The sequence below is a fragment of the Nelumbo lutea genome, chromosome 1 (genome assembly GCF_056320005.1).
Source record: "Nelumbo lutea isolate HS-2025 chromosome 1, American lotus-T2T, whole genome shotgun sequence".
Classification (NCBI taxonomy): Eukaryota; Viridiplantae; Streptophyta; class Magnoliopsida; order Proteales; family Nelumbonaceae; genus Nelumbo; species Nelumbo lutea.
This window is the reverse complement of record NC_142684.1, coordinates 195184383-195209632: the sequence shown is the minus strand read 5'-3', so window position 1 is coordinate 195209632 and position 25250 is coordinate 195184383. Positions and strand designations below refer to the sequence as shown.

Genomic DNA, 25250 nt, shown 5'->3' with positions numbered 1-25250 from the left:
TGGATCTCTCATTCCTTCAATAAAAACCCAAGGACTGTGGGAAGATGCAAGATTAGCCCATCAGGTATTACCCTCAATGGTCTTACACTTAGCCTCTTAGCCCATAATGATCAAACACTGCCCGACAAGAGATGACCTCTCCCTCGGCTGCAAGGAACAATGCTGCACTCTCTACTCACATGGATCCCGAGAATTAAAACATTTTGCAAACATTTTTGAAACCATAATATATATATATATATATATATATATATATATTTCTCGGTATAAATATATTTTGTAAAACAAATTTCAACGATTGAAATTGGTTGCCAGCAACTTTGGTTTCCATCCGAGAGAGTGCATCCTTGATCATTCACTTTATCCGACAAAGGGGCTGATCCTGTCACTATGATCACCCACTTAGATGAATTCATGAATTGTCCCAACATAGCCAGGTTTGACCCCGTCTAAGGATCTCACTGATTGGCATATCAAAGACAGCCCAATCCAACACCTGATGCAGTATCATAATCGAGTGTAGGGGTCAGGTGTAACATTCCACTTTTGCCATCAATCTCCAAGGTCCAGGGCAATACTGAAATTCTAGTCTGGTTCAGGGTTTCAAGAAAACTCACATTACATGTACCTCAGGTTTCACCTTAGCAGCTGAGACAAGTTACCCCAACCAACTTGGTGGCACATCAGTGTTAACCTTGGCAAGATAAATCTCCCCAGATCTATCCAACGGCTGTGAGGATTCTAAACTAACACAAGTCTCATATGTGTCAAGTTTAAGGGTAATATACAGAAACACACCATAATAACACGAATTAAATATGTACTTTATTCATTTACATTAAATGTCATAATGTACATCATTCTGATTGGAGATAAGGGCATACACTGTCTAACATTAATAAACAACACAAAAATGTCCAAAATACCTATGTAGTTACTTTTGACCAAAATGTTTATTTTCCAAAATTTTTCTTCATAGCAATCACAGCCCCAATCCCTTCTAATCTCTTTTTTAGAATTATTGTATTTTCCAAATTTGCCCTTCATATCAATTGCTCAAATGTAAAATTGTAACTTTAATTTATGTTGTTTTTTATGTATAAACCAGCCTCAATAATAAATATATGGGCATTTTGGATATTTTCATGCATAGAGGATTTTACAAAGGGGATCTATTTGCAACTATGCCAAGAAGTTTAGAAGAGGATTGGGCAATAGTTAGAAAGTTCAAGCAAGGTTTCAACAATTATCATAGTTTGTTTTCCAATTATTGAACAAAAGGAGGGATTTTGTGTATTTTCCATAACAAGCATTAAATGGGAATGTTAAATAACAATTTTGCTATTGAATTGTTTTACAATCATGAACAAAAAGAATGGTATTTTGTGTCTTTTTAGTAATAAATATTAAATGAAAAACAAAATTACATATTTACCATTATTCACTCTTTGATTCAAATGATAAAAATGGATATTTTGGTCTAATAAAAATTCCATAAGCTAATTACATCTATTCGTAATGGGGCGGGCGGGGATCTCATTGCCCGACCCCGACAGCGACCCGACCCGATGAGTCGGAGAAGTCGGGTGCCCGTCCATCCCAGGAAACCCTCAAAGATACACGTGTGCAGCCTTTACGCCTTAAGTCTTTGGTTAGAGGTAATATGAACAGTGAAACAGAATATGACATCGTCGGCGCTTTTTTCCGGTTACACCACCACTCGGTTCCTTTCCTCTCGGTACCATTCCCTCCTTGCGGTCTCTAACAAACTTCGCTTCCCGTCTCCCTTTCTGTTGCCTACAAGAACGAGAAGAAGATTCTGTACGAAGATGTCGGCACAGGAAGGTTCACCTCTCATTCACACTATTAGTTTGCCTGGACAAGGAGGATTTCAGGTTATAGCGGTACCGGGGATGTCCGATTCTGAGTTTAGGTTTTTCCATTTCTTTTTCTATGACTTATGAATAGAGGTTTCTTGTTTGTTAGTTTCATTGCAATTCACTTGGGTTTGTGGTTTTGTGATTTTTAATCCAGCAATCCCTCTTTATTATTTCACTATGTTGATGGTGTATTTGTTCGGTTTGAGTGTTCTTTTACTTTCTTTTACCCGTACTGTTTAAATTAAGGTCTTAGCGTTGCTGATGTCGAGTGTATGCTCCCTAAAGAAGTAGAAGAAAATCAGGATAAACTGCTTTCCATGTATAAACATTCAATCAAATTCACAAACCGAAAACCCAAGAAAACTGGAGGTCATAGGGTAGGACTACTTCAATTCCAATTTGAGCGGAGGTTCCTATTTCGATCTTCCTGAATCCATATTTTGTTTCCCAGAGGAAAATGAGATCCCAAGTAATCATTGTACTCTTTTTTTGCCTTTGCACTTAATCAATAAATGATGGGTAGGCATGGTGACAGGAAAGAAAACCTCTATCATTATCTCGGCTTCAAGAATCAAACCCCTCCACAAAATAAATAAATAAATAAACAACTTGAGTTGCTGAATTGAGTTCTGTCTGGCAGGACTGCTATTGGTTCGTCTTTATTCAAGCAATGGTTGAAAAACATGCAGGGTGAAAAAGGGATTTTAACTCCTGGAGACATGTCTTTGAAACAAGTACTGATCCAGGTAACTTTTGTTTTAATGCATTATTTGTACAATTCACTGAGATAGGTCAAAGGGCATTTCCTCAGTTATGTTGTTATTTTTGGCACTTTGATCCTTACATTGTCCCTCATCCCTTGACTTGCTATTATCCTATCAGTGGGCTGGGGAAAATGTTCTCTTTTTGTGCTTTGATACATTTGCGAATTGCAATATAAAATGATGTAGTGTAGTTTTATAATTATGGTTTGTCAATTTTTGTTTGTTTATTTTATATAGTCCCTTGTTTTTTAACTTCAAATTTCACTCCAGCTGGAAGGTGGCCAGCTTAGATTTTTATTAGTAAGCCTAAGAGGAGGGAACGAAACCTTGCAATAAGATACACCAAAATTCTCATCAAGATCAGACTACATAAAAAAAGAAAAATAGAAAATGAGAGGCACAAACCTTATCTTAGACCAATCACAAGTTTACAACTTATTAAGTTAATCTAAGACTCCAAAGTCCGTATCTCAAGTTCTCAACTTTATCTATCCTGGAGATGGATTTAATCTCCGGGGTGTTCCCTCTCATTAGTATATACGGTACACCCTGTTTTCCACTGAGCCAGCTTCATTTCTTGCAAGTCCATCCACCACCTTATTGCATTTTATGAAACATGACCTATCTTGAAGTGCAATCTTCAAATTATAATTTTAATTTCCCTCCAGCAGTATAATAAATATGAAAATTGGTCTCCAGTTTCCATTATATTGCGTTTGCAATGCTACCATCTGGGAATCACTGCTGACCTTTGAGTAGCCATTAATACCATGAACTTATTAACATTTCTTCCCATCAAAGACCACACTGGATTCAGTAAACCTGGTCAATTTGGATGGCCATGTTCATGGATAATAACCCAGACAAAAACCTTACCATAGCATCTCTAGAAAATTCCCTTTCCTCCACTCTCGCTGGGATGCCTTGTGCAACCATATACAGATTGAGTTTGTAACAGCTTTCTTGTGGTTTGAGCCTACAATTGAGAAAATTTATACATCCTAGGAAGGTTTATCTGGATTCTCATGACATTCATAAGGACATCTTTATCACTTGAATATATTAATTCTGCAATCTCCTTAGCTCAATTCAACACATTTGACACCCCAAGCATATATTGTGCAATGCATCTTCTTGTTTTAATGCTCCTCTCATTCCAGAATTTGCAAAACAGTCGAATCTAGATCTAGAATATAGAAATAATCCTACTTTTTTGCAATCATTTTTTTATCAGCATACTTTTTCGTAATCATTAATTGAAAGTTACTATTTCCAATAAAAAAAACAAAAAAAAAAAACAAAAAAGAAATAAACCTATTAGGAGTTGAATTGGTTTCTTTCACTACCCTATTAAACCACTGCAAAACATGTAGCTGAAGGGATAGGAAATCCATCACATGGACGCCCAAAGATTGCGGAATAAGGGGGCGAATTTTAAAAAATTTTTCTCTCCCTTCAACTGGGAATCGAATTCCCTTTTTAGAAAATCACATTTTCAAGGATCATTCTTTAACCATAAACTGAATCAGATTTGAACCAAAAGGAGTAGGGAGAGATAATACCTGATACAGAGAAACATTATTTCTCAATGGAGGTGTTCACGCCCAAGGTAGGATCCAAAATCTGTTCCCACTGAAGATGGCGCAGTGCAGGGTGGAGCAGAATCAGTAGTGTTCTTCCAAAAGAACCTGATCCTTCTCAAGAATCACCTGGACGGCTTGTGAATACAACTCCAACCAATCTTTTCTCTAAAAGATTGGAATCAATATCCAATCTTGATTTTTCCCAAGGAATGGAGATCGAACTGCTGTAGGCGGCGGTTGTAGGAAGGAAGCGGCAAGAGAGTATTTGTAGGGTGCAGAATTCTCTCTTCTGTGATTTTAGCTCTGAAGACAAGACTATTGCTGGTGGTTGTTCGTTGTGTCTAAAGGCTGCCGCCCCCTCTTCCTTTTATAGATTTAAAGGGATCAGCTCCTAATCCCATTAGGAGTTGCTAACCCAAATCATATCTGGATTAGAAGTCCCTTTAAGATAAGGGATAATCCTTATCTTATCTGTAGATTAGATCAGCCATCTCCTAATCTAATTAAGAAGTTTCCAGATCTAAATCTCATTTAGATCTTAGACTCTCTGAGTAGATAGGGTGTGGGTCCAATCCTATCAGCTGATCTTATCTCAGAATTCGCCCCTTAAGTGACTAATCAGATTAGCCCAGTTCGAAATGGGCTTAGGGCCCATTTAAGGTTATGTGTTCATTTAGCCTTCCAAATTGCTCAAGTTGGGCTTCTTTGTATGGCGTGGGACCAAAACATTGATCTACACATCAGCCACATGGGTTCAGCTCAGCCTTTGTTACAAGGCCTGGCCGAATACACTATTATGGACAGTGCACCCCCTGAAACCCATCAGATGGGCTCTATGGGCCCAACACTTACCCTAAGTGGTCCCTGGGCCAAGCCACCTTGTAACACCCAGGGACTGTGGGCAGATGCAAGATTAGCCCATAAGGTATTATCCTCAATGCTCTTACACTTAACCTCTCAGCCCATAATGATCATACACTTAGAGAGGACTTCTCCCTCAGCTGCAAGGAACAGTGTTGCACTCTCTCTAGTATGGATTCTGGAAATTAAAACCTTTTGCAAATCATTTCGAAACCATAATATATATACTTTTATATCTCATATAAAATATATTTTGCAAAACAAATTTCAACGATTGAAATCAGCTGTCGGTAGTCTTGGTTTCCATCAGTGAGAGTGCATCCCCGATCATTACCTTTGTCCGACAAAGGGGCTGATCCTGTCACTATGATCACCCACTGAGATGAATTCTCAGACTGTCCCAACATACCCAGGTTTTGACTCCCGCTAAGGATCTCATTGATTGGTACATCAAAGACAGCCCAATCCGACACCTAGTGCAGTATCATAATCGAGTCTACGGGTCGGGTGTAACTTTCCAGTTTTGCCCATCAATCTCCAAGGTCCAGGGCAATACTGGAAATCTGTTCCAGTTCAAAGATTCAATTAATCCCGCACTGTATGTGCTTAGGGTCTCACCCCGGTAGCTGAGACAAGCCACCCCAACCGACTTGGTGGCACCACAGTGTCAGCCTTGCCAGGATAGGTCTCTCCAGACCGACCCACTAGCTGTGAACATTCTAAACTAACACGAGTCTCATTAAGTGTCCAGTTTAAGGATATTACACAGAAACATACTAAGGGAACATGAATCAATTATGTACTTTTATTCATTTACAGTAAACTCATAAAGTACATCATTTTGATTGAAGCTAAGGGCATACAAAACTGTCTAACAATAGCAAAGAAGGTCAGTAGAATGATAATTTACATTAGAAAAGTTCATCAAGATATTTCAAACATGCGATGTCACTGTACTGCTGAGAAGGTGGCTTACAGTTCACCTTTCTCAATGTTCAACACAAAACCAATGTCAGGAGCCAAATGGATGCCACAGTGTTGAGAACTTGTATCCACTTGAATCGCCTTTTCACCTTCCAAAAGAAATTTCATATTTTTATCTGTGGTGCTTATTTGCCACACCCACTACATCCAAGGCAGAATCTTTGCCTTGAATCTTCAAGTATTAACCACACATGACTGAAAAGAACTTTTGGTATTCAGATTTGGAATGAACTTGTCTTCTTCATCTACAAATTTGAGACCTGAACTGGAAAGAATTTCAGGCTTGAAAACCAAACATCAACAAATTAATGGTGCAGCCTGAAGGGATAGGATATCCATCACATGGATGCCCGAAAATTGCAGAATAAGGGGCGAATTTCAAAAAATTTTCTCTCCCTTCAACTTAGAAAAGCATATTTTCAAGGATCATTCTTGAACCATAAATTGAACCAGATCTGAACCAAAAGGAATAGGAGAGGATGTACCTGATAGAGTGAAACAGTATCTCCCAATGGAGGTGTTCACGCTCAAGGAAGGATCCAAAATCTGCTCCGACTGAAGATGGCGCAGTGCAGGATGTAGCAGAATCAACAGTGTTCTTTCAAAAGAACTTGACCCTTTGCAAGAATCAACAGGATGGCTTGTGAATACAGATTCAATCAATCTTTTCCCCAAAAGATTAGTATCAAGATCAAATCTTGATTACTCCTGTAGAGAGTAGAAGATCGAACTGCTGGAGGCGGCGGCTGCAGGAAGGAGGCGGCTAGAGAGAATTTGCAGGGTGCAAAATTCTCTCCTCTGTGATCTCAGCTCTAAAGACAAGACTGTTGCTGGTGATTGTGTGTCTAAAGGTTGCCGCCCCCTCTTCCTTTTATAGACTGAAAGGGATCAACTTCTAATCCCATTAGGAGTTATTGATCCAAAACATATTTGGATTAGAAATCCCTTTAAGTGATAAGGGATAACCCGTATCTTATCTGCAGATCAGATCAGTCATTTCCTAATCTAATTAGGAGGCTTCCAGCTCTAAATCTTATTTAGATCTTGTACTCTCTAAGTGGATAGGGTCTGGGCCCAATCCTATCAGCAGATCCATCTCAGAATTCACCCATTTTTAATTGACTGGTCAAACCAGCCCTGTTCGAAATGGGCTTAAGGCCCATTTAAGGTTACGTATTCACTTAGCCTTCCAAACTACTGTCTAGTTGGGCTTCTTTGTATGGTGTGGGACCCAAACATTGATCTACACATCAGCCACATGGGTTCAGCCCAGCCTTTGTTACAAGGCCTGGCCGAATACACTATTATGGACAGTGCACCCTTGAAACCCATCTCATGGGCTCTATGGGCCTAACACTTACCCTAAGTGGTCCCTGGGCCAAGCCACCTTGTAACACCCAGGGACTGTGGGCAGATGCAAGATTAGCCCATCAGGTATTATCCTCAATGGTCTTACACTTAACCTCTCAGCCCATAATGATCATACATTGCCCGACAAGAGAGCACCTCTCCCTCGGCTGCAAAGAACAGTGTTGCACTCTCCACTTATATGGATCTTGGGAATTAAAACCTTTTGCAAACGGCACACGATCCTATCGTGAAAACATATCCAGATGTAGACTTTCTATCATCTGGGTCTGATTGGAAATCGGCATCTGTATACCCTTGGATCTGTGGTGAGCTACCGTCAAATACTAGACAAAACTCTTTTGTCCTTCGAAGGTACTTAAGTATGTTTTTCACAACAGTCCAGTGCTCCTGCCTAGGGTTGGCCTGAAATTTGCTTACTATACTCACTGCCTGAGCAATGTCAGGACGAGTGTACAGCATGGCATACATGATGCTTCCTACGGCAGAGGCATAGGGAACGTCTTTCATGCCATCAATTTCCTCAAAAGTCTTGGGAGACATCTTCTTGGGGAGAGTGATTCCGTGCCTAAAAGGAACATTTCCTTTCTTAGAGTTCTTCCTGCTGTATATTTTGACTATTTTGTCAATGTAAGCAGATTGGGATAGTCCTATTATCCGCTTCGATCTATCTCTATAGAGTCGAAGACCCAGTATATAGGAGGCTTCTCCAAGATCTTTCATGGAGAATTGCTATAAAAGCCATACTTTCACCGTAGTTAACATTCCTACATCATTCCCAATGAGTAGAATGTCATATGCTCGAAGTCAAACGATTTGACAACAGAGTCAAAACGGACGTTTCAACTTCTAGAATCTTGCTTAAGTCCATAAATGGATCTATTAAGTTTACATACCATGTTTTCCTGACCTGTAGCAATGAAGCCTTGTGGCTGCTGCATATAGATATATTTAGTAAGATCTCCATTCAGGAATGCAGTTTTGACATTCATCTGCCAAATCTCATAATCATGGTATGCTGCTACAGATAACAGGATCCTAATGGATTTAAGCATGGCCACAGGCGAAAATGTTTCCTCATAATCGATGCCCTCTTTCTGAGTGTACCCTTTCGCCACCAGACGAGCTTTGAAGGTCTCAACCCTACCATCGGGGCCCTTCTTCCTCGTGTAAATCCATTTGCAACCGATTGCTTTTACCCCGAAGGGTGGATCTACTAGAGTCCAGACTCCATTGGTCTCCATTGAGTCAATTTCTGCTCTCATGGGTTCCACTCACTTTTGGGAATCTATGTCCAACATAGCTTCCGCGTAAATCACGGGATCCTCCTCAGTAGTCAAGGTTTCCACCAGGTAACTATCCTGGTCATAACCATAACGGACTGGTGGCCTGGATACCTGAGTGGATTTAAGTTGGTCACTACCTGGAACTTGTGGGACATCTCTCACTGCTCCTAAGCTTTCCTCATCAAGAACAACTTCCTGACGATGGGTGTCCAGGATGAAATCGGTTTCCAAGAATTGTGCATTTCGACTGCATAACACTTTCTGCTCACTTGGGTCATAGAATAGGTAACCTACATAGCCTTTTGGGTAGCCTATAAATAGGCAACGACTGGTCTTGGATTCCAACTTGTTTGCACTCGTTCCTTTAACGTGTGCTGGACAACCCCAAATCTTCAAGTGTTTGACACTTGGTTTCTTTCTGGTCCAAAGTTCATATGGAGTGTTCGGAACCAATTTGGTTGGAACCCGATTCAGCACGTAAGTCGCAGTCTCTAATGCGTAACCCCAAAAGGATGTGGGTAACTCTGAGTGTGTGAGAAGCGACCGGACCATATCCAATAAGGTCCTATTCCTCATCTCTGAAACACCGTTAATTTGTGGTGTAGCAGGAGGAGATAATTGTGATACTATTCCATTGTCCTTTAAGTAGTCATTGAATTCGTCAGAGAGATACTCGCCACCTCGATCTGATCGAAGGGTTTTAATTTCTCTCCCTAACTGTTTCTCGACCTCTTGTCTAAACTCTTTGAACTTTTCAAAGGATTCAGACTTGTGTCTCATTAGGTACACGCAACCATATCGTGAAAAATCATCTGTGAAGGTGATGAAATACACGTGTTGATTTCGTGTCCTAACACTCAGGGGACCACATACATTAGTATGTATTAGGTCAAGTGTGCCTGTAGATCTTTCAGGCTTACCGTTAAATGGTCGTTTCGTCATCTTGCCTTGTAGGCAAGGCTCATAAGTGAGAAGATCTTCTACAGTTAGAAAATCCAAAGGGCCATCCTTTACTAACCTAGTGATTCGGTCAACACCGATGTGGCCAAGTCGGTAATGCCACAAACACGTGGGATTAACTGTATCACGGGCTTTCTTCTTGGGGATTTCAGCCGACGTAGTTTCAGTTATGTTTGTTTCTAGAGAAAGATGTAGAACATAGAGACCGTTCTCCAGTTTCCCATATGCGATGAATCTGTTATTTCTTTTAATAGTAATCGTATTACTAAAGAAGACAGAATAACCATCCGCGCACAGTTTTGAGACAGAAATCAAAATTCTCCTTAAATTTTGTACATAAAGACAATCTTTTAGTACAATTGTTCATTCTCTAAACAGTATTTCCACAGTTCCTATGGCCGTGGCTGCAACAGTTGCAGTAGTCCCCAAGTAGAGTGTGACTTCTCCTTCACTCAGCCTTCTGCTTACCTTGAACCCTTGCAGTGAGTTACACGCATGAGTTGAAGCCCCGGAGCCAATACACCAGGATGCAGAAACTACCAATAAATTGGTTTCTATAACACAAGTTTCGAAATTACTTTTCTTGGATTCTAGGTAGGCAGGACAGTTCATTTTCCAGTGGCCGGTCTTTTTGCAGAAGTGACAGGCATCCGATGCTTTGTCTTTCTTCTGCTTCTTACCCTTAGTGGATTTCTTCTGAGGCTTCTTTGCCTTCCTCTTTCTCTTGCCTGTCTTGCTAGCTTCAACAAGCATAGCTATAGGCTCATCCCTTCTAATCAGTTCATCGGCTCTTTGCAACATATTGCTGAGCTCTTGCAAGTTGACATTCAGCTTGTTCATATTATAGTTCATAATGAACGGATTAAAGGAAGGAGGCAAAGAATTAAGGATAGCATCTATCTAGGTCGCAAGGTCCAGTCCGGATCCAAGAGCCTCCAGTTCGTTGATGTATCCCATCATCCGAAGACAATGATCGTGAACTTGTTGGCCCTTGGTCATTTGTGCGGTCATGAACTGTTTCAAGACCTTTTGTCGAGTAGAACGATTATGCTCTTCATACATCGTCCTGAGACTGTCCAATATGTCATTGGCAAATTTGATCTGATCGAACTGCCTCTATATTGGGTTGTCTAAGGAGGCAATGATGTAACACCGGGCAAGGGAGTTTTTCTCCTCCCATTCCTGATAGTCTTTCCTTCGGGCCTCAGAAGCCTTATCGCCTGGATGCTTCGGGGCAGGATTCTTTGCCATTTTGTCTAGCTTTTCAGAAGCTAGGACCAGCATAAGGTTCCTGTACCAGTCGGCATAGTTTGGGCCCTTAAGCTTGTTGTCGTCAAGAAGCTTTGCAAATGATCCGTTTGCCATTTTCTGATAAAAGAGCAAACATCAGTCCACAACCTAATTTGATTCATGTTCATTACATAGATATGGATTTTAATCTACGATCCATTTCCATTTATTCATCTGTGAGATTTCCCTCATTTCTAAGTGACGGAGACTATGGGTTGTCTCTGGAAATGTGGGAAATCACATAGGGTGCATGGAGCCAACTGTTTTAGCTGCATAACCCCACCACCTTTTTGTGAAGGATCATATCCACTCATCATATGAGTTTTCCCTTTGGCCTCTGTCAGATAAGGTTTAGAGCCGTTTACAGGTAAACCTTTCTGTCCAATGAGTGCTTACTCATCATATTCGTGAACGCCAAGGTACCACGAGAGAGTTCCCATTTTCTGGTGAAGCCCCTCCCACATCGGTCTATGACGCCCCTATCATCTCATGAAACACTCAGACAAGCCCGACAGCAAATGGATAGCCCATTTTCTGGTGCGTTTCCTCATTACTGAAGGACCCATCCTTATGCTAATGATGGAAGGCCTTTAGAGAGTTCATCATTTGAATCTCCCTATCACTTGCACTCATATTAGCTGGAGGGAACAGTTATTACGCCCTAGTTTGATTTAGGTCAAACCAAAGTGGCTCCCACTGACTTTCATAAAGTCAGATTTCGGTGGGCCTTAATCGGCTAGGGTTCCGCACATAACCTCTTGATGAGGTGTGGGGGCCCACCACTGAGGGAGGTCATCCAATGACCAAAAAGGACACCATGGCAATGATGTGCATTCAGCCATGGTGTGCGCAAGAGCCACTGTCGATTGAGCATGGGCCAAGCACTTATGGCCCGTGTACGTAGCACATCACACATTCATACATCTCATGCAGGGATAAATTGATCCAATCAATTAATCATCTGTAAGGCCCATTGGAAGCCCGATTTAAATCCATAATATTAACCGTTAATATTATCTAGGTATATGGGCTGAAGTAGGGTTACCCAGTTCGGCCCATATAGTTTTATCCTTTGAAGTGGGCTTTTGGCAGTTTTAACTATTTAAACTAGGCCCTTACAGGTTGGACCGAATTAACCATTTAATTATATATCAATCCTCAGGCCCATTAGTGGGAGAATTAAGGTTGACTTTCAGCCTTGATTAAACCCTAGATTTGGTCCAAACAGTTTGAACCAATCTTGGTTCGAATGGGTCTAGGGTTTGATCTTTAATTAAATCTTTAATTCAAGGAAATAATCTGAAATTAAATACTGATAAAAGGAAATCAAGAATCAGTCTAACAGGGCTGTTCGCACAATCCATCCTGCAAAACAGAGGTTAGATCACAGTTTGCAGTTTCATAAACTACAAATCGCAGATTGTATTTCTCCCATCTGTGCAATCTTCTTCTATGCGAAATCTCCCTTTCTGCGCCGCCATCTTCGATCCAAAAATAAAATAAATAGAAATCCTATTTCTATTAATGATTACATCAGATTGAATACCTATACATTCAGTCTAAAAAAAAATTATTTACAGAACAAATGTAATCAATAAATCAAGAAACTGCAAATCTTGCAGGTTCCCTGCGCAAACCAAGAATTCGATCTCCTCTTGTACCAACAACCCATAAATCAAAAAAATCATAAAGAACTATTCTAAACAATAATCAGATTTATATAAAATTAATTTCAGATTATTTGCCTATCAATTTTGGGAACAAATTTCTCAAAACCCATATCTGCGCAAATCGGGTAGAACGCCTTCTGCCCATTTGCGCAGGTTCAGATTTGAAACAAATTGGTTCAAGATTTGAACATGGCTCTGATACCACTGAAGGGATAGGATATCCATCACATGGACGCCCAAACATTGCGGAATAAGGGGCGAATTTCAAAAAATTTCTCTCCCTTCAACTGGGAATCGCATTCCCTATTTAGAAAAGCATATTTTCAAGGATCATTCTTGAACCATAAACTGAACCAGATCTGAACCAAAAGGAGTAGGAGAGGATGTACCTGATACAGAGAAATAGTATCTCCCAATGGAGGTGTTCACGCCCAAGGAAGGATCCAAAATCTGCTCCCACTGAAGATGGCGCAGTGCAGGATGGAGCAGAATCAACAGTGTTCTTCCAAAAGAACTTGACCATTCGCAAGAATCAACAGGATGGCTTTTGAATACAGCTCCAATCAATATTTTTCCCAAAAGATTAGTATGAAGATCAAATCTTGATTACTCCTGTAGAGAGTAGTAGATCGAACTGTTGGAGGCGTCGACTGCAGGAAGGAGGCGGCAAGAGAGTATTCGCAGGGTGCAGAATTCCCTCTTCTTGTGATTTCAGCTCTGAAGACAAGAATGTGTTGGTTGCATGTCCAAAGGCTGCCACCCCCTCCTCCTTTCATAGATTTGAAGGGATCAGCTCCTAATCCCATTAGGAGTTACTGATCCAAATCATATTTGGATTAGAAGTGTTTTTAAGTGATAAGGGATAACCCTTATCTTATCTGCAGATCAGATCAGTCATCTCCTAATCTAATTAGGAGGCTTCCTTAGATCTTGGACTCTCTAAGTGGATAGGGTCTGGGCCCAATCCTATCAGCTGATCCATCTCAGAATTCGCCCCTTTTTAATTGACTGGTCAAACCAGCCCAGTTCGAAATGGGCTTAAGGCTCATTTAAGGTTATGTATTGACTTAGCCTTCCAAACTGCTGCCTAGTTGGGCTTCATTCTATGGCGTGGGACCCAAACATTGATCTACACATCAGCCTCATGGGTTCGGCCCAGCCTTTGTTACAAGGCCTGGCCGAATACACTATTATGGACAGTGCACCCCCTGAAACCCATCTCATGGCTCTATGGGCCCAACACTTACCCTAAGTGGTCCCTGGGCCAAGCCACCTTGTAACACCCAAGGACTGTGGGCAGATGCAAGATTAGCCCATCAGGTATTATCCTCAATGGTCTTACACTTAGCCTCTCAGCCCATAATGATCATACATTGCCCGACAAGAGAGGACCTCTCCCTCGGTTGCAAGGAACAGTGTTGCATCTCTACTTGTATGGATCCTGGGAATTAAAACCTTTTGCAAATCATTTCGAAACCATAATATATATACTTTCATATCTCATATAAAATTTATTTTGCAAAACAAATCTCAACGATTGAAATCGGTTGCCGGCAGTCTTGGTTTCTATCAGTGAGAGTGCATCCCCGATCATTACCTTTGTCCGACAAAGGGACTGATCCTGTCACTATGATCACCCACTCAGATGAATTCTCAAACTGTCCCAACATACCCAGGTTTTGACCCCCGCTAAGGATCTCATTGATTGGTATATCAAAGACAGTCCAATCCGATACTTAGTGCAGTATCATAATCGAGTCTACAGGTTGGGTGTAAATTTTCAGTTTTGCTCATCAACCTCCAAGGTTCGGGGCAATACTGGAAATTTGGTCCAGTTCAATGATTTAATTAATCCTACTTTGTATGTGCCTAGGGTCTCACCCTGGCAGCTGAGACAGGCCACCCCAACCGACTTGGTGGCACCACAGTGTCAGCCTTGTCAGGATAGGTCTCCCCAGACCGACCCACTAGCTGTGAACATTCAAAACTAACACGAGTCTCATTAAGTGTCCAGTTTAAGGGTTTTACACAGAAACAAACCAAGGGAACATGAATCAAATATGCACTTTTATTCATTTACAATAAACTCATAAAGTACATTATCTTGATTGAAGCTAAGGGCATACAAAACTGTCTAACACAGCCCTCTTCTGAGCTGCAATTGATGAATCGACAATGATCACAGTTGAATTTTCATTGTCGTTTTGATCTCATCCACATTTCCACTAAATCCATTAGAAAGGTATTGTTGAACCACCTATGCCAAACTAAGATTTTCCCTTTGATTGAATAGTACTAGATCATGTGGTCTCAAGTTCCTTCTAGGGTCATGAGTTAATGCTGAAAGCTGATTTTCCCCCTCATCATTGTGGATTAAGTTGTAATTTCATGCTTTTTCTTTAATTCTACTAGTTGTTATTTTAAATTTATTTAGCCTCTTTATTCACTAAAATGTTCCTTGCTCTGTACTTTCTTACAAATTTAGTTCTTCTTTTTTTCTTTTTTGATAATTCTCATTTCACATTCATCTTAATTAACTTTTCTTGCTCTTATTACTGATTAAAAAAGATAAATTTTGTTGAGCCTCCTCTCATTGGATAAAGATTGAGGAGTTAAGATTCTAATTCCTTGTAAATTTACTCACTTCATCTGCATGGCTGATAATTTAATTCAGTTATTGCTGCTTAGATATCTTGATTTTTCATATAAACTAAGGAGCATCCACATTTTTTTGGGGCATTCCTGTGTTTTTTTTTCCTACAAGTTTATATCAATGAAAATTTGGTTTTCCTTTCTAGTCTTATTTGATTATCACCATCTGATTGACACAACTGTTAGTTAGCATAGATGTACATGTAGATATGATGGATGGTGTAATCACTTCCTAGAAGGGAAACCCAGCTGACAATATTTTCTATTTGGAACTCTTTATTTATTTATTTATTTTTAAATTCCTTACATTCTAGCTTTTATTTGTCAATAGGGTGTAGATATGTTTGGAAAACGTGTTGGTTTTCTGAAGTTCAAGGCAGATATTCTTGACAAAGAAACTGGTAAAAAGGTATTGCTTACAATCTCTGTAATATGTGCTAGTGTTTAAGGTTTTTTTTTTTTTAATTTTTTGGTTATTTTTATCAGCAACAGATCAAAGAGAAATCATTTAAATGAAATAGTAGGAGAGTATATCCCCTAAAATTAGGTGATTAGCTAGGGGAACTGGATGATGAAGATCACTGACCAACATATGTTTCATGTTAACTTAACATTTTCAAGAGAACGTTCTTATCTTTTACTCTACCTGAATGAGCTGTACAAAATGATTGTTGAAGAACCAAGCTTTTTTAATTAGATGCTTGAGTGTTTCAGATTTAGTCATTTAAACAACTAAGGCATCAATACCTTTCATAGACCAAGTAATAAATACAAATATGCAAACAATTTATCAAGTGTTCTCTTGGAATCTGAAAATTCTTGCCTTTTGTGTTATCAAAAATGTTAGTGTGCTTCATTGGCCCCCACTCCATCAGATCATTGCTTCTTGTATCAAGCATAAAGATGGAATACACAAAAATGAACACTGGGCAAAAATCCAAGAGCCATCCCATTCTTATTATAAAATCAAGTCTCAACCATACAAGCTTCCTATTTATTTAGGACCTTCATTTTTCCAATGAACTCTGATCTTGCTAAAATCTCACCAATCCCCTCCCTTGAAGCTCTACCACAACCTAAATGACTGGCATTCCCTAATGAGAAACTGTTAAAGTTTAGCTAAGTGGTGCCTAAGGAGATCATGTAATTGATGTGTCCTTCTGGAGGTTGGTTTTCTACATGGGTAACCAATTGCAGATAATTAAATCCATCACAAGTCATTTGAAGATATTCATGTTCTTCACTCAATGAACCAGTCAAGGAGTGGTTGAGTCGATGACTTGTTATAAATGATCTCTGTTATGAAATATTCTAGAAGTTCTTTAGACTCATATTTTGCCAATGTTCTAGAATATATAGCAATACTCTTCATCAATTTTTCCATTTTACTTCCAGGGGCCACCTGACTCTTTAGAGAATCATCAATGTTCTGTGATGTGTAATTGATTCATAGAAGTTGGAAACTCTTCGAAATATTGTGAAGTTACTGAAGCTATGGGGACATTCAGAACAAAAGTTCACAAAATTATAGAATAATCATAAATACATGTAGGCTCTTTACACAATCAAAACAACCATCTTAAATACCAACTATATCTATCAACTACATTGTTAAATATTTCTGAATTTCTGACACTTTGAAGTTCCAAGCTATGAATAATTAAATAGTCCATGGCCATGATTATAAAGTACTCTCTATTCTCTAGAAATGCAGCAAATGTTTTTGATAAATTAGAAACACAACAAGTTTACTTTTTTTTTTGTTTATTATTTTTTTAATAACAAGAAAATAAGCCTATTCCATTAATCCAAACCATAGTTGTCAAGGCAATGCCTAGGTGGGCGCCTAGGCGATAAGGCACCGTTGGAGGCTCACCTCGCCTAATCGCTAAGTAGTTTTCTATAGCGTGTTATAAAAAACTTTTATATTCTTAATTTTTGGAGTTATAATTATAAAATAGACATTTTTAAACTAAAGTATTCATTTTGTGTGTTTATATACTAATTTCTTTTTATTATTTTCTTATATGTTAGGGTTTAATTAACACAAACATTGCTAAATGCTGTATTGAACCCTCAAAGACTTCAAAACCTGAACCAATAAGCAAGGAAGAACATAAAATGTTGTCCAATCAACACATTTTCTTATTTTTCTTTACTAATTTTGTGTGTTTATATACTAATTTCTTCTTCTTCTTCCACCTTTTCTTTTCTTCTTTTCCTATAACAGAAATAGGGGTTCAACCCCTATATTTTTTAAATTTTCTTTTCTTTCTTCTTTTTCTTCTCGTGAATATGTTGGAATATGTTGATTTTCTATACTTTAACATGAAGTTTATACTTCTCTTATGAAAATTATGGATATTTATTAAGGAAATATGATTATGGAACCTAGGGAACTACTATAGGATACATATTTTTACTTTTTACTTAAAAAAATCCATCGCCTAGGCGGCAAGGTGCCCCCCTGCCGCCTTGAAAACTATGATCCAAACAAACACTGCATGATATATATGCCACCAATGGATGGAGAGAGCCCAACAATAGCAACCCTATTCTTTAGCTCTCATCAAAAGGTTTCAAGTACGTGAAATAAAAGAATGAAAAGATACCAGGAAACCCCATCCAATTACTGTAGTATCATCATTTTAGACGAAACCTTAGAGAACCCTTTGAAAGACCCCCAGAAAAACTAAAAAAAAAACACCACCAATATGCAGAAGAGAAGGAACGAAAAACCACAAAAAAGGCAGAACATATTCACTACTTCATTCAGTCAGTTTCTCGAACCACTAGGGCATTCTCTGGCGAAATGGCCTTCTTCCCCACAATTGTAGTAGTTCCCACTACCAAATCCACCTCCACCATACCTTCTTCTACCATTCCTGCCTCCACTTGCCTGATAACACTCCCTCGAAAAGTGCCCAGTTTCACCACAGTTGTAACAAGCTCCACCACCACCGCCATAGCTACTATTCCTTCCACTACCATCTCTTTTGCCTCTGCCACCACCCCCATTAAAAGCATACCCTCTACCACCATAACCACCTCTACAACCATCACCACAGCCACCGTAACCATCTCTCTTGCTTCCTTGAACGTAAGACCCATCGGGGCTGGTCATGTCCACAGCTTTTGTCCTCCCATCTTTGGCGGTATCAATCACGAATTCAACCTTTTCTCCCTCAGTAAGGCTCTTAAAACCCTTAGACTTAATAGATGACTAGTAGACAAAGAGATCTTTGCCACCATCGTCCGGGGTAATGAATCTAAAGTCCTTGGTCCCGCTGAACCATTTCACAACTCCAGTCATTCTCGCACTCCCTGAGCCATGGATCGATCAATTTATTGACGTATGGGCGGATACTTCAACAAAAACCCAAAACCTTAATACTCTAGAAAGTAGAAACAAACTAGATGCTAACCTCTCCTCTTAAGGAGGCTTACGCCTCCTTGTGTTTGGGAGGCTTACGCCTCTTGCGTTCTGAACTACGCTTCACACCTCTAGGTAGTGGAATGCCTCATGTCACTCCTCCATGTTTTAAAACATCGATTTATTGTTGTACTTTGTAATATTTTGGGTTTGCAAATATCTTTTTCCCCCTTATGTTTTTAAGATAGTTTCTACTTTTCTATTGGAAGAACCCTTTTATATTTAATTTATTTTAGAAATTCTGTCAAAATTCTTCTGGGCCTTGACCAAAGTTCTGCAATTCTTTTCTTTCATGTTGTGGATGTGGTAGTTCAACGAAACAATTGAAACTTACCAAATTTTGGCTAGAATTTATTGAACTTTGATTGAAATCATATAATGCATATTTCTAGCAAGTCTAGCTTTGAGTTCCATGTAAATGGAAACTTATGGTCCGTTTGGCTGCCGAAAAATAGTGGGATGAGAAGGGATGGGATGAGAAAGGAAATTTTATTTTCTCATTTTGGCATCCTATGTTTGGTTGCTGAGACCAATTATTCTACAAAATTTGTTTTCCGGTGTTTTTCTTCTGTGCCTTGACCAAAGTTCTGCAATTCTTTTCTTTCATGTTGTGGATGTGGCAGTTCAACGAAACAATTGAAACTTACCAAATTTTGGCTAGAATTTATTGAACTTTGATTGAAATCGTATAATGCTTATTTCTAGCAAGTCTAGCTTTGAGTTCCATGTAAATGGAAACTTATGGTCCGTTTGGCTGCCGAGAAATAGTGGGATGAGAAGGGATGGGATGAGAAAGGAAATTTTATTTTCTCATTTTGGCATCCCATGTTTGGTTGCTGAGACCAATTATTCTACAAAATTTGTTTTCCGGTGTTTTTCTTCTGTGCCTTGACCAAAGTTCTGCAATTCTTTTCTTTCATGTTGTGGATGTGGCAGTTCAACGAAACAATTGAAACTTACCAAATTTTGGCTAGAATTTATTGAACTTTGATTGAAATTGTATAATGCTTATTTCTAGCAAGTCTAGCTTTGAGTTCCATGTAAATGGAAACTTATGGTCCGTTTGGCTGCCGAGAAATAGTGGGATGAGAAGGGATGGGATGAGAAAGGAAATTTTATTTTCTCATTTTGGCATCCTATGTTTGGTTGCTGAGACCAATTATTCTACAAAATTTGTTTTCCGGTGTTTGATTGTTGAGAAATTTTTGCAAGATGTTTGATTTCATTCCTCTTCAACCATTAACAACAGTAGAACGTGAACACCCATGTTTGTCTCCTATATTCCCCTTCAGCCATGATTGATGATGATGACAGAAGTTTAGCAAGGTTTAGATCTGCAATAATAAATCGTTCTACTTAATAGCAGAGGTTCAATGATAACAAATCTGCAATAGAGGTTTTAGCATATCTGCAACGATGGTGATGGCCAAGAAATCAGGGATGCCTAAGAAATCTAACCAATATATCATGAAAAAAATTACAAACTTGTTAGATCTGCAACGATGAGAACATAGTTTTAAGCAGATCTACCAATATTTGGTTGTCGAAAGGTTAAGAAATCATGAATGGGAAGAAAAGCAATGAAGTTTTAGAGAAAAAAATACAAACAATAGTTTACCAGAGAGAACGGAGCATGGATAGGTCTTACCTTCATTGGAGATGAAGAACAGTGATTGGACTCTTTAGCGCTTGGGGTTCTGAAGCTTAGCTAGGAAGAAAAACAACGAGGTTTTTGAGGAAAAAAAATACAAAAGGAAAAGGTTCAATGAAAGAAAATGGAGGAGATTCCATGTCGTCACCAGAGATTAAACACCCTATCGATAGGGTCTGAATCTCGACTTGGAAGATAACCGATAATGAGTTTTCAGAGAAAAAAAAATACAAAATGGCCAAAAAATATGAAACGGAGATGGAGATGGTGAATGGAGGTCTTAAGATTCATTAGAGGTGAAGAAAACAGTGGTTGGAGATTTGATCGTAGGGACATGTGAATGGAGATGTTGCCTTCGACAGTGGTTGGAGGTGAATGGAGACGTCGCCTTGGACATTTTTTTCTCACCGACTTCTCATTGATTTCGTTTCTCACCAGGGTCGCACCTATCTGGTGAGACCCCGCGTCTCTACTTTTGGGATGTAAGCTCTCATCCCATATTGTTTTGACCAAAACAAACGAGAGAAAATAGGAATCTTATGTGAATATTCCTATTTTCTCATCCCGGTCGCAACAACCAAACATACCATTAATGATGGAAATAAATTGTTTTTGGTGGAAGCTAAACCATGGTTGAAACTCACTAACAATTGTAAAAATGAAAAAGAGATAATTTATTCCCTTGCTTCATACCTTAATTCACTTTTTATTGGTATTTGAATAGTTGGGTTAATGGGGACATGGGGTGTGGAGTGGGAACAGAGGAGGATTCACGTGAGGCACTCTGGCCATATTAAGGAGAGCCTGCAGTTCCACAGGTTGTTCCCACATCTCTGCTCAAGGGCTGATGCCAATTGACAATCTCAACTACCAGGTCATTGGCCCTATCTCTGCCTTGTAACCTAATAAGGCTCAACTGGTTTTCTTCTAAGATTTGTAGATGTTCAACTTGCAAACTCTGCAATTTCTAGCTAACCTCTTCAAATAATACAGGCATGCTATCTCAATGTCATCCAAGACCCATTTGATTGACTGGTTCTGACAAGGAGTCCTCAGGAATGAGAAATCACTTCATCGACTACCTGTTGTAGACTGTCTGTAACAATGTTTTTGAACTGTCATTGACCCGGAAACTGTCTGGACAACTGGTTCCGTTTCACCCCTAACCCGTTATTGGGTCAAAACCCGTCGATTTCATCAAAAAACCGCTGACCTGGGAGGTCGAACCGACTCTTTTGACCCGGCCAGCGGTTCGCAATATAAAGTTGCAGAGAGGAGAACTCAGATCTGAGATCCAGTCTGAGACACGAACTCAGATCTGGGATCTAGCACAAAGAGAAGAAGAAGAAGAAGAGGAAGACTTTCTTCTACAGGTGTTTTAGAGAAATCGATCTCAGATCTGAGATCCGAGAACTCAGATCTCAGATCTGAGATCCAAGAAATCAGATCTCAGATCTGCATCTTTTACCGCTGCCTCGCCATCACCGTCGCCGCTATCGTTGCTAGTGAGCATCCAATCATCTTCCTCTTCCTTCTTCTTCCCTCCTCTCCTTCCTTCTTTTTTTTCTTTCTTACCTGACAACAGTTCTCCTTTCTCCTTCTGCTTTCTGGCTTTCTCAGCCGACATCTCTTCTTTCTTATACGAGGTTTGCATATTAGGGAAAATCTCATATAAACATTTTCTCTAATATGCAAACCGTCCAAACCGTTCGACCTGGACGGTTGAACCGCTGAACGGTTTCATTTCCAGGTCGGTTTTTAAAACCTTGGTCTTTAAACAAAATATATCATTTTCCTAAGATTTGCGATAGAGCCTCAATAAATATATATTTGTTGTTTGGTTTTCAGTTTACTTTGGCTAAACATGCATTACCGGATAATGAATTATATCACCCCATTCCCACCTAATTAGAGGTGCTCATGATTTGGTTAACTGAACTATGGGCCTTTTTATAAACCGAACCAGTGGTACCAGTTTTTGGAAAACCGGTAACTGAAACCGAACTAAAGCTGATCGGTTAACCGGTCAATCAGTTCAGTTAACCATCGGTTTGGTAGTTTTTTGGTTTTCATGATATTATATATAATAAATAATATATAATGAATATAAAATGTTATATCATAAATAATAAATAATATATTATATATTATAAATATATATATATATATATTTATAATATATAATACACATATATTCATTTATAATATATAGATAATATAAAATATATGAAAAATATATATAATATACATAAATATATAATATATAAATATATGTATTCAGGTTGGTTCAGTTAACCGACAGTTTTTTCTATTGGTTAACCGAAACCAAACTGGTACCTTCGGTTTTCCAAAGTACCTAACTGTTCAGTTCGGTTAACTGGAAAATTTTACCAAAAGAATGTCGAGTGAAATGTTGCCTTAGTTTTTACCCACTTTTTATTCTATCTGCAATTATTTGCAATAGGAAAAATACAAATGGAAAATTCTCCACCATGATCAGTTGGTCCAACCATTTCGGTTTGGTTTACTTGAAAAATGAAATCCATATTCAAGTGGTGTCCTCTCCACATTGCCCAGAATCTCCTATTCTCCTTGCCTTGCAAGACAAGTAAAATTTCTCTCCTGCATATGTCCAAAACTATCAATTCTTGACAAAATGAAACTGTATTTACTTGTTTTTCTTGATTTTCTTCCTTCACCAATGGAGATATATTACTTCTTTTTTTGGTAATATCTTCAAGCATGCACCTTTTACCAATCTTTGCTTACATAAACTGACATATGTTTAGATTCCAGGCATTGTATTCTCACGAGGACCTGCTGTTGCTGTCCTGATCCTTTTGGAGTCGGAGGGTGAGACTTATGCTGTTCTCACAGAGCAGGTATAATTTTGTACTTTTAGGTGCTGCATGATGCTTTCACACACATTTCTCGATTCTTATTAAACCATATATAATACTAGAATTCAGGTTATACTCCTATTGAGCTGTAAATATACTAAGATTTATGCTTCATGAACACTTAGGCATCTTTTTACTTGTATTTTAGTTGAAAAATATATTTCCACACTACCTCTGATAAACACACATATTTGTAGGCAAGAGTTCCTGTTGGGAAGTTTATTTTAGAATTGCCAGCTGGGATGTTGGATGATGACAACGGTGATTTTATTGGCACCGCAGTTCGTGAGGTCTCTTCCTGTCTCTGTGAAGTTTTCAGACACTTGAGAAACATAATTACTCCTCATCTAATCATCTCTCTTTCCACTGTTTTACCTTTTGTGCTTTTATTGGCATTGTATTACATTTCCCATCATTGGTGTCCCCCTCAGGACATTATGTTAATTTGGAGAACCATAGATATTAACTTTGTACTATTTCTTCGGTCTGTAGGTGTTATGTATGCTTCCATATTAGTTCTGGTATTGATGAGGGAACATGCACATTACATTAACTGTGTGTTAGATGGAAGTTGGAACAAGTAGGATCTTATTGAACACTTTCCTTTCTAACTATTTACCAAGAACCTTAACTAGGATTGCGACCTGGTTCTTACACTTCCAGTCTTAATTTGTTCTAAATACAAATTTCTTGATTGGCATGGATGATTGGGCATACTGATGAGTGATGATGACTCAGAGTATGTGACTGGTTGCATGCTTCTCATTGGAAAAATTTCCAACTTGTTTGACATATTTAACTTTCATGCCTCTTTATGTTGATATTTGAAGAACGCCAGGTTTAAGCTGAGTGATAGTCATTTTCAATTTAATACTAATCAGATAATTTTGACAGGTTGAAGAGGAGATTGGTATGCATTTAAATCTGGATGACATGGTTAACCTCACAGCCCTCCTGGACCCTTCAACTGGAGGGAGAGTTTTCCCCTCACCGGTATGTTACTTAATCAAATATTTCCATCCCCATTTTTTCTATGCATACCTACACATTAAGAATTAGAATGTAGTAAGGTCCACCATGCTACTTTCTCAGTCAAGTTATAAATTTTTTTTTCCTTTAGTCTCGTTATATTTCTTCATCATTTAAGTATCATTCCATCTCAATTCTCCTCTCTTTAGGGTGGATGCGATGAGGAAATTAGCCTTTTCCTGTATAGAAGTCGTGTGGATTCTGAAACTATATCAAAACTTCAAGGAAAAGAAACAGGTCTTCGTGAGCATGGGGAGCTGATAAAAGTGCATGTAGTTCCCTATGATAAGCTGTGGCGTGCAACAGCTGATGCAAAGGCTCTTACAGCAATTGCTTTGTATGAGATGGCGAGGAGAGAAGGGCTTCTTCCTCCTTGAAACTCATCTGACCTCACTAGCCACTGAATCAGTCTATGGTTCTTAGTGAATTGCCGATATGCTGCCACCTGTTCATAAAGATCATTTAGAGCCTTTGATGCATTCATTCATTGATCCGGTGATCCCGAATGGTATTACAAATAAAGCTTCAATAATTAGAAATTATTTCGTATGGTATTACAGTAATTTACTTTTAAATAATTAGTTTCATTTCAAAGAATACTAGCAACCAACTCTGCAGACATGTTGAGAGTGAGACCCGTGGAAAGACACACCAGAAGACAAAGCCAGGTTGATGGCGTTGCTTTGACAGCACTCCTTATTTAACTTATTGTTCCTTCACATGAAAATCCAACGGAAGATCGATTACTAATATACTTCCACTCTAGTCTCTTCAGTTTTCATTACTGGTTGGGACAGGATTAGGTTAGATCATAGATGCCTTTTGCTTCATACCATCGAATCAATGCGTCGTACCATGAAAGTTACTCGAAGAGTTGGAATTAAAAACGTGCATTGAATCAAGATATGTTTGATCGAATAGAAGATGGGAGCTCTGAGC

At 38.9% G+C, this 25250-nt stretch overlaps 1 protein-coding gene and 1 pseudogene across 3 annotated transcripts; one reads left to right on the top strand and one right to left on the bottom strand.

Annotated features, from left to right (window-relative positions):
- The first annotated feature begins 1642 nt into the window (after positions 1 to 1642).
- Positions 1643 to 24905, top strand: NUDX14 (nudix hydrolase homolog 14). Of its 3 annotated transcripts, none has more exons than XM_088961984.1 (7): positions 1643 to 1845; positions 2521 to 2626; positions 15630 to 15707; positions 23172 to 23264; positions 23480 to 23572; positions 24177 to 24275; positions 24461 to 24905. In XM_088961984.1, the coding sequence occupies exons 2-7, from the start codon at positions 2564 to 2566 to the stop codon at positions 24686 to 24688; spliced, it is 654 nt and encodes a 217-aa protein (XP_088818110.1). In that variant the 5' UTR covers positions 1643 to 1845; positions 2521 to 2563; the 3' UTR covers positions 24689 to 24905. The 3 variants fall into 3 exon arrangements, with proteins under 3 accessions (XP_088818110.1, XP_088818109.1, XP_088818108.1); XM_088961983.1 differs by having other exon boundaries at positions 1643 to 1933; XM_088961982.1 differs by lacking the exon at positions 23480 to 23572 and having other exon boundaries at positions 1671 to 1933.
- On the bottom strand, positions 18075 to 18716 carry LOC148880157 (cold shock protein 1-like; annotated as a pseudogene).
- Positions 24906 to 25250: the final 345 nt, after the last annotated feature.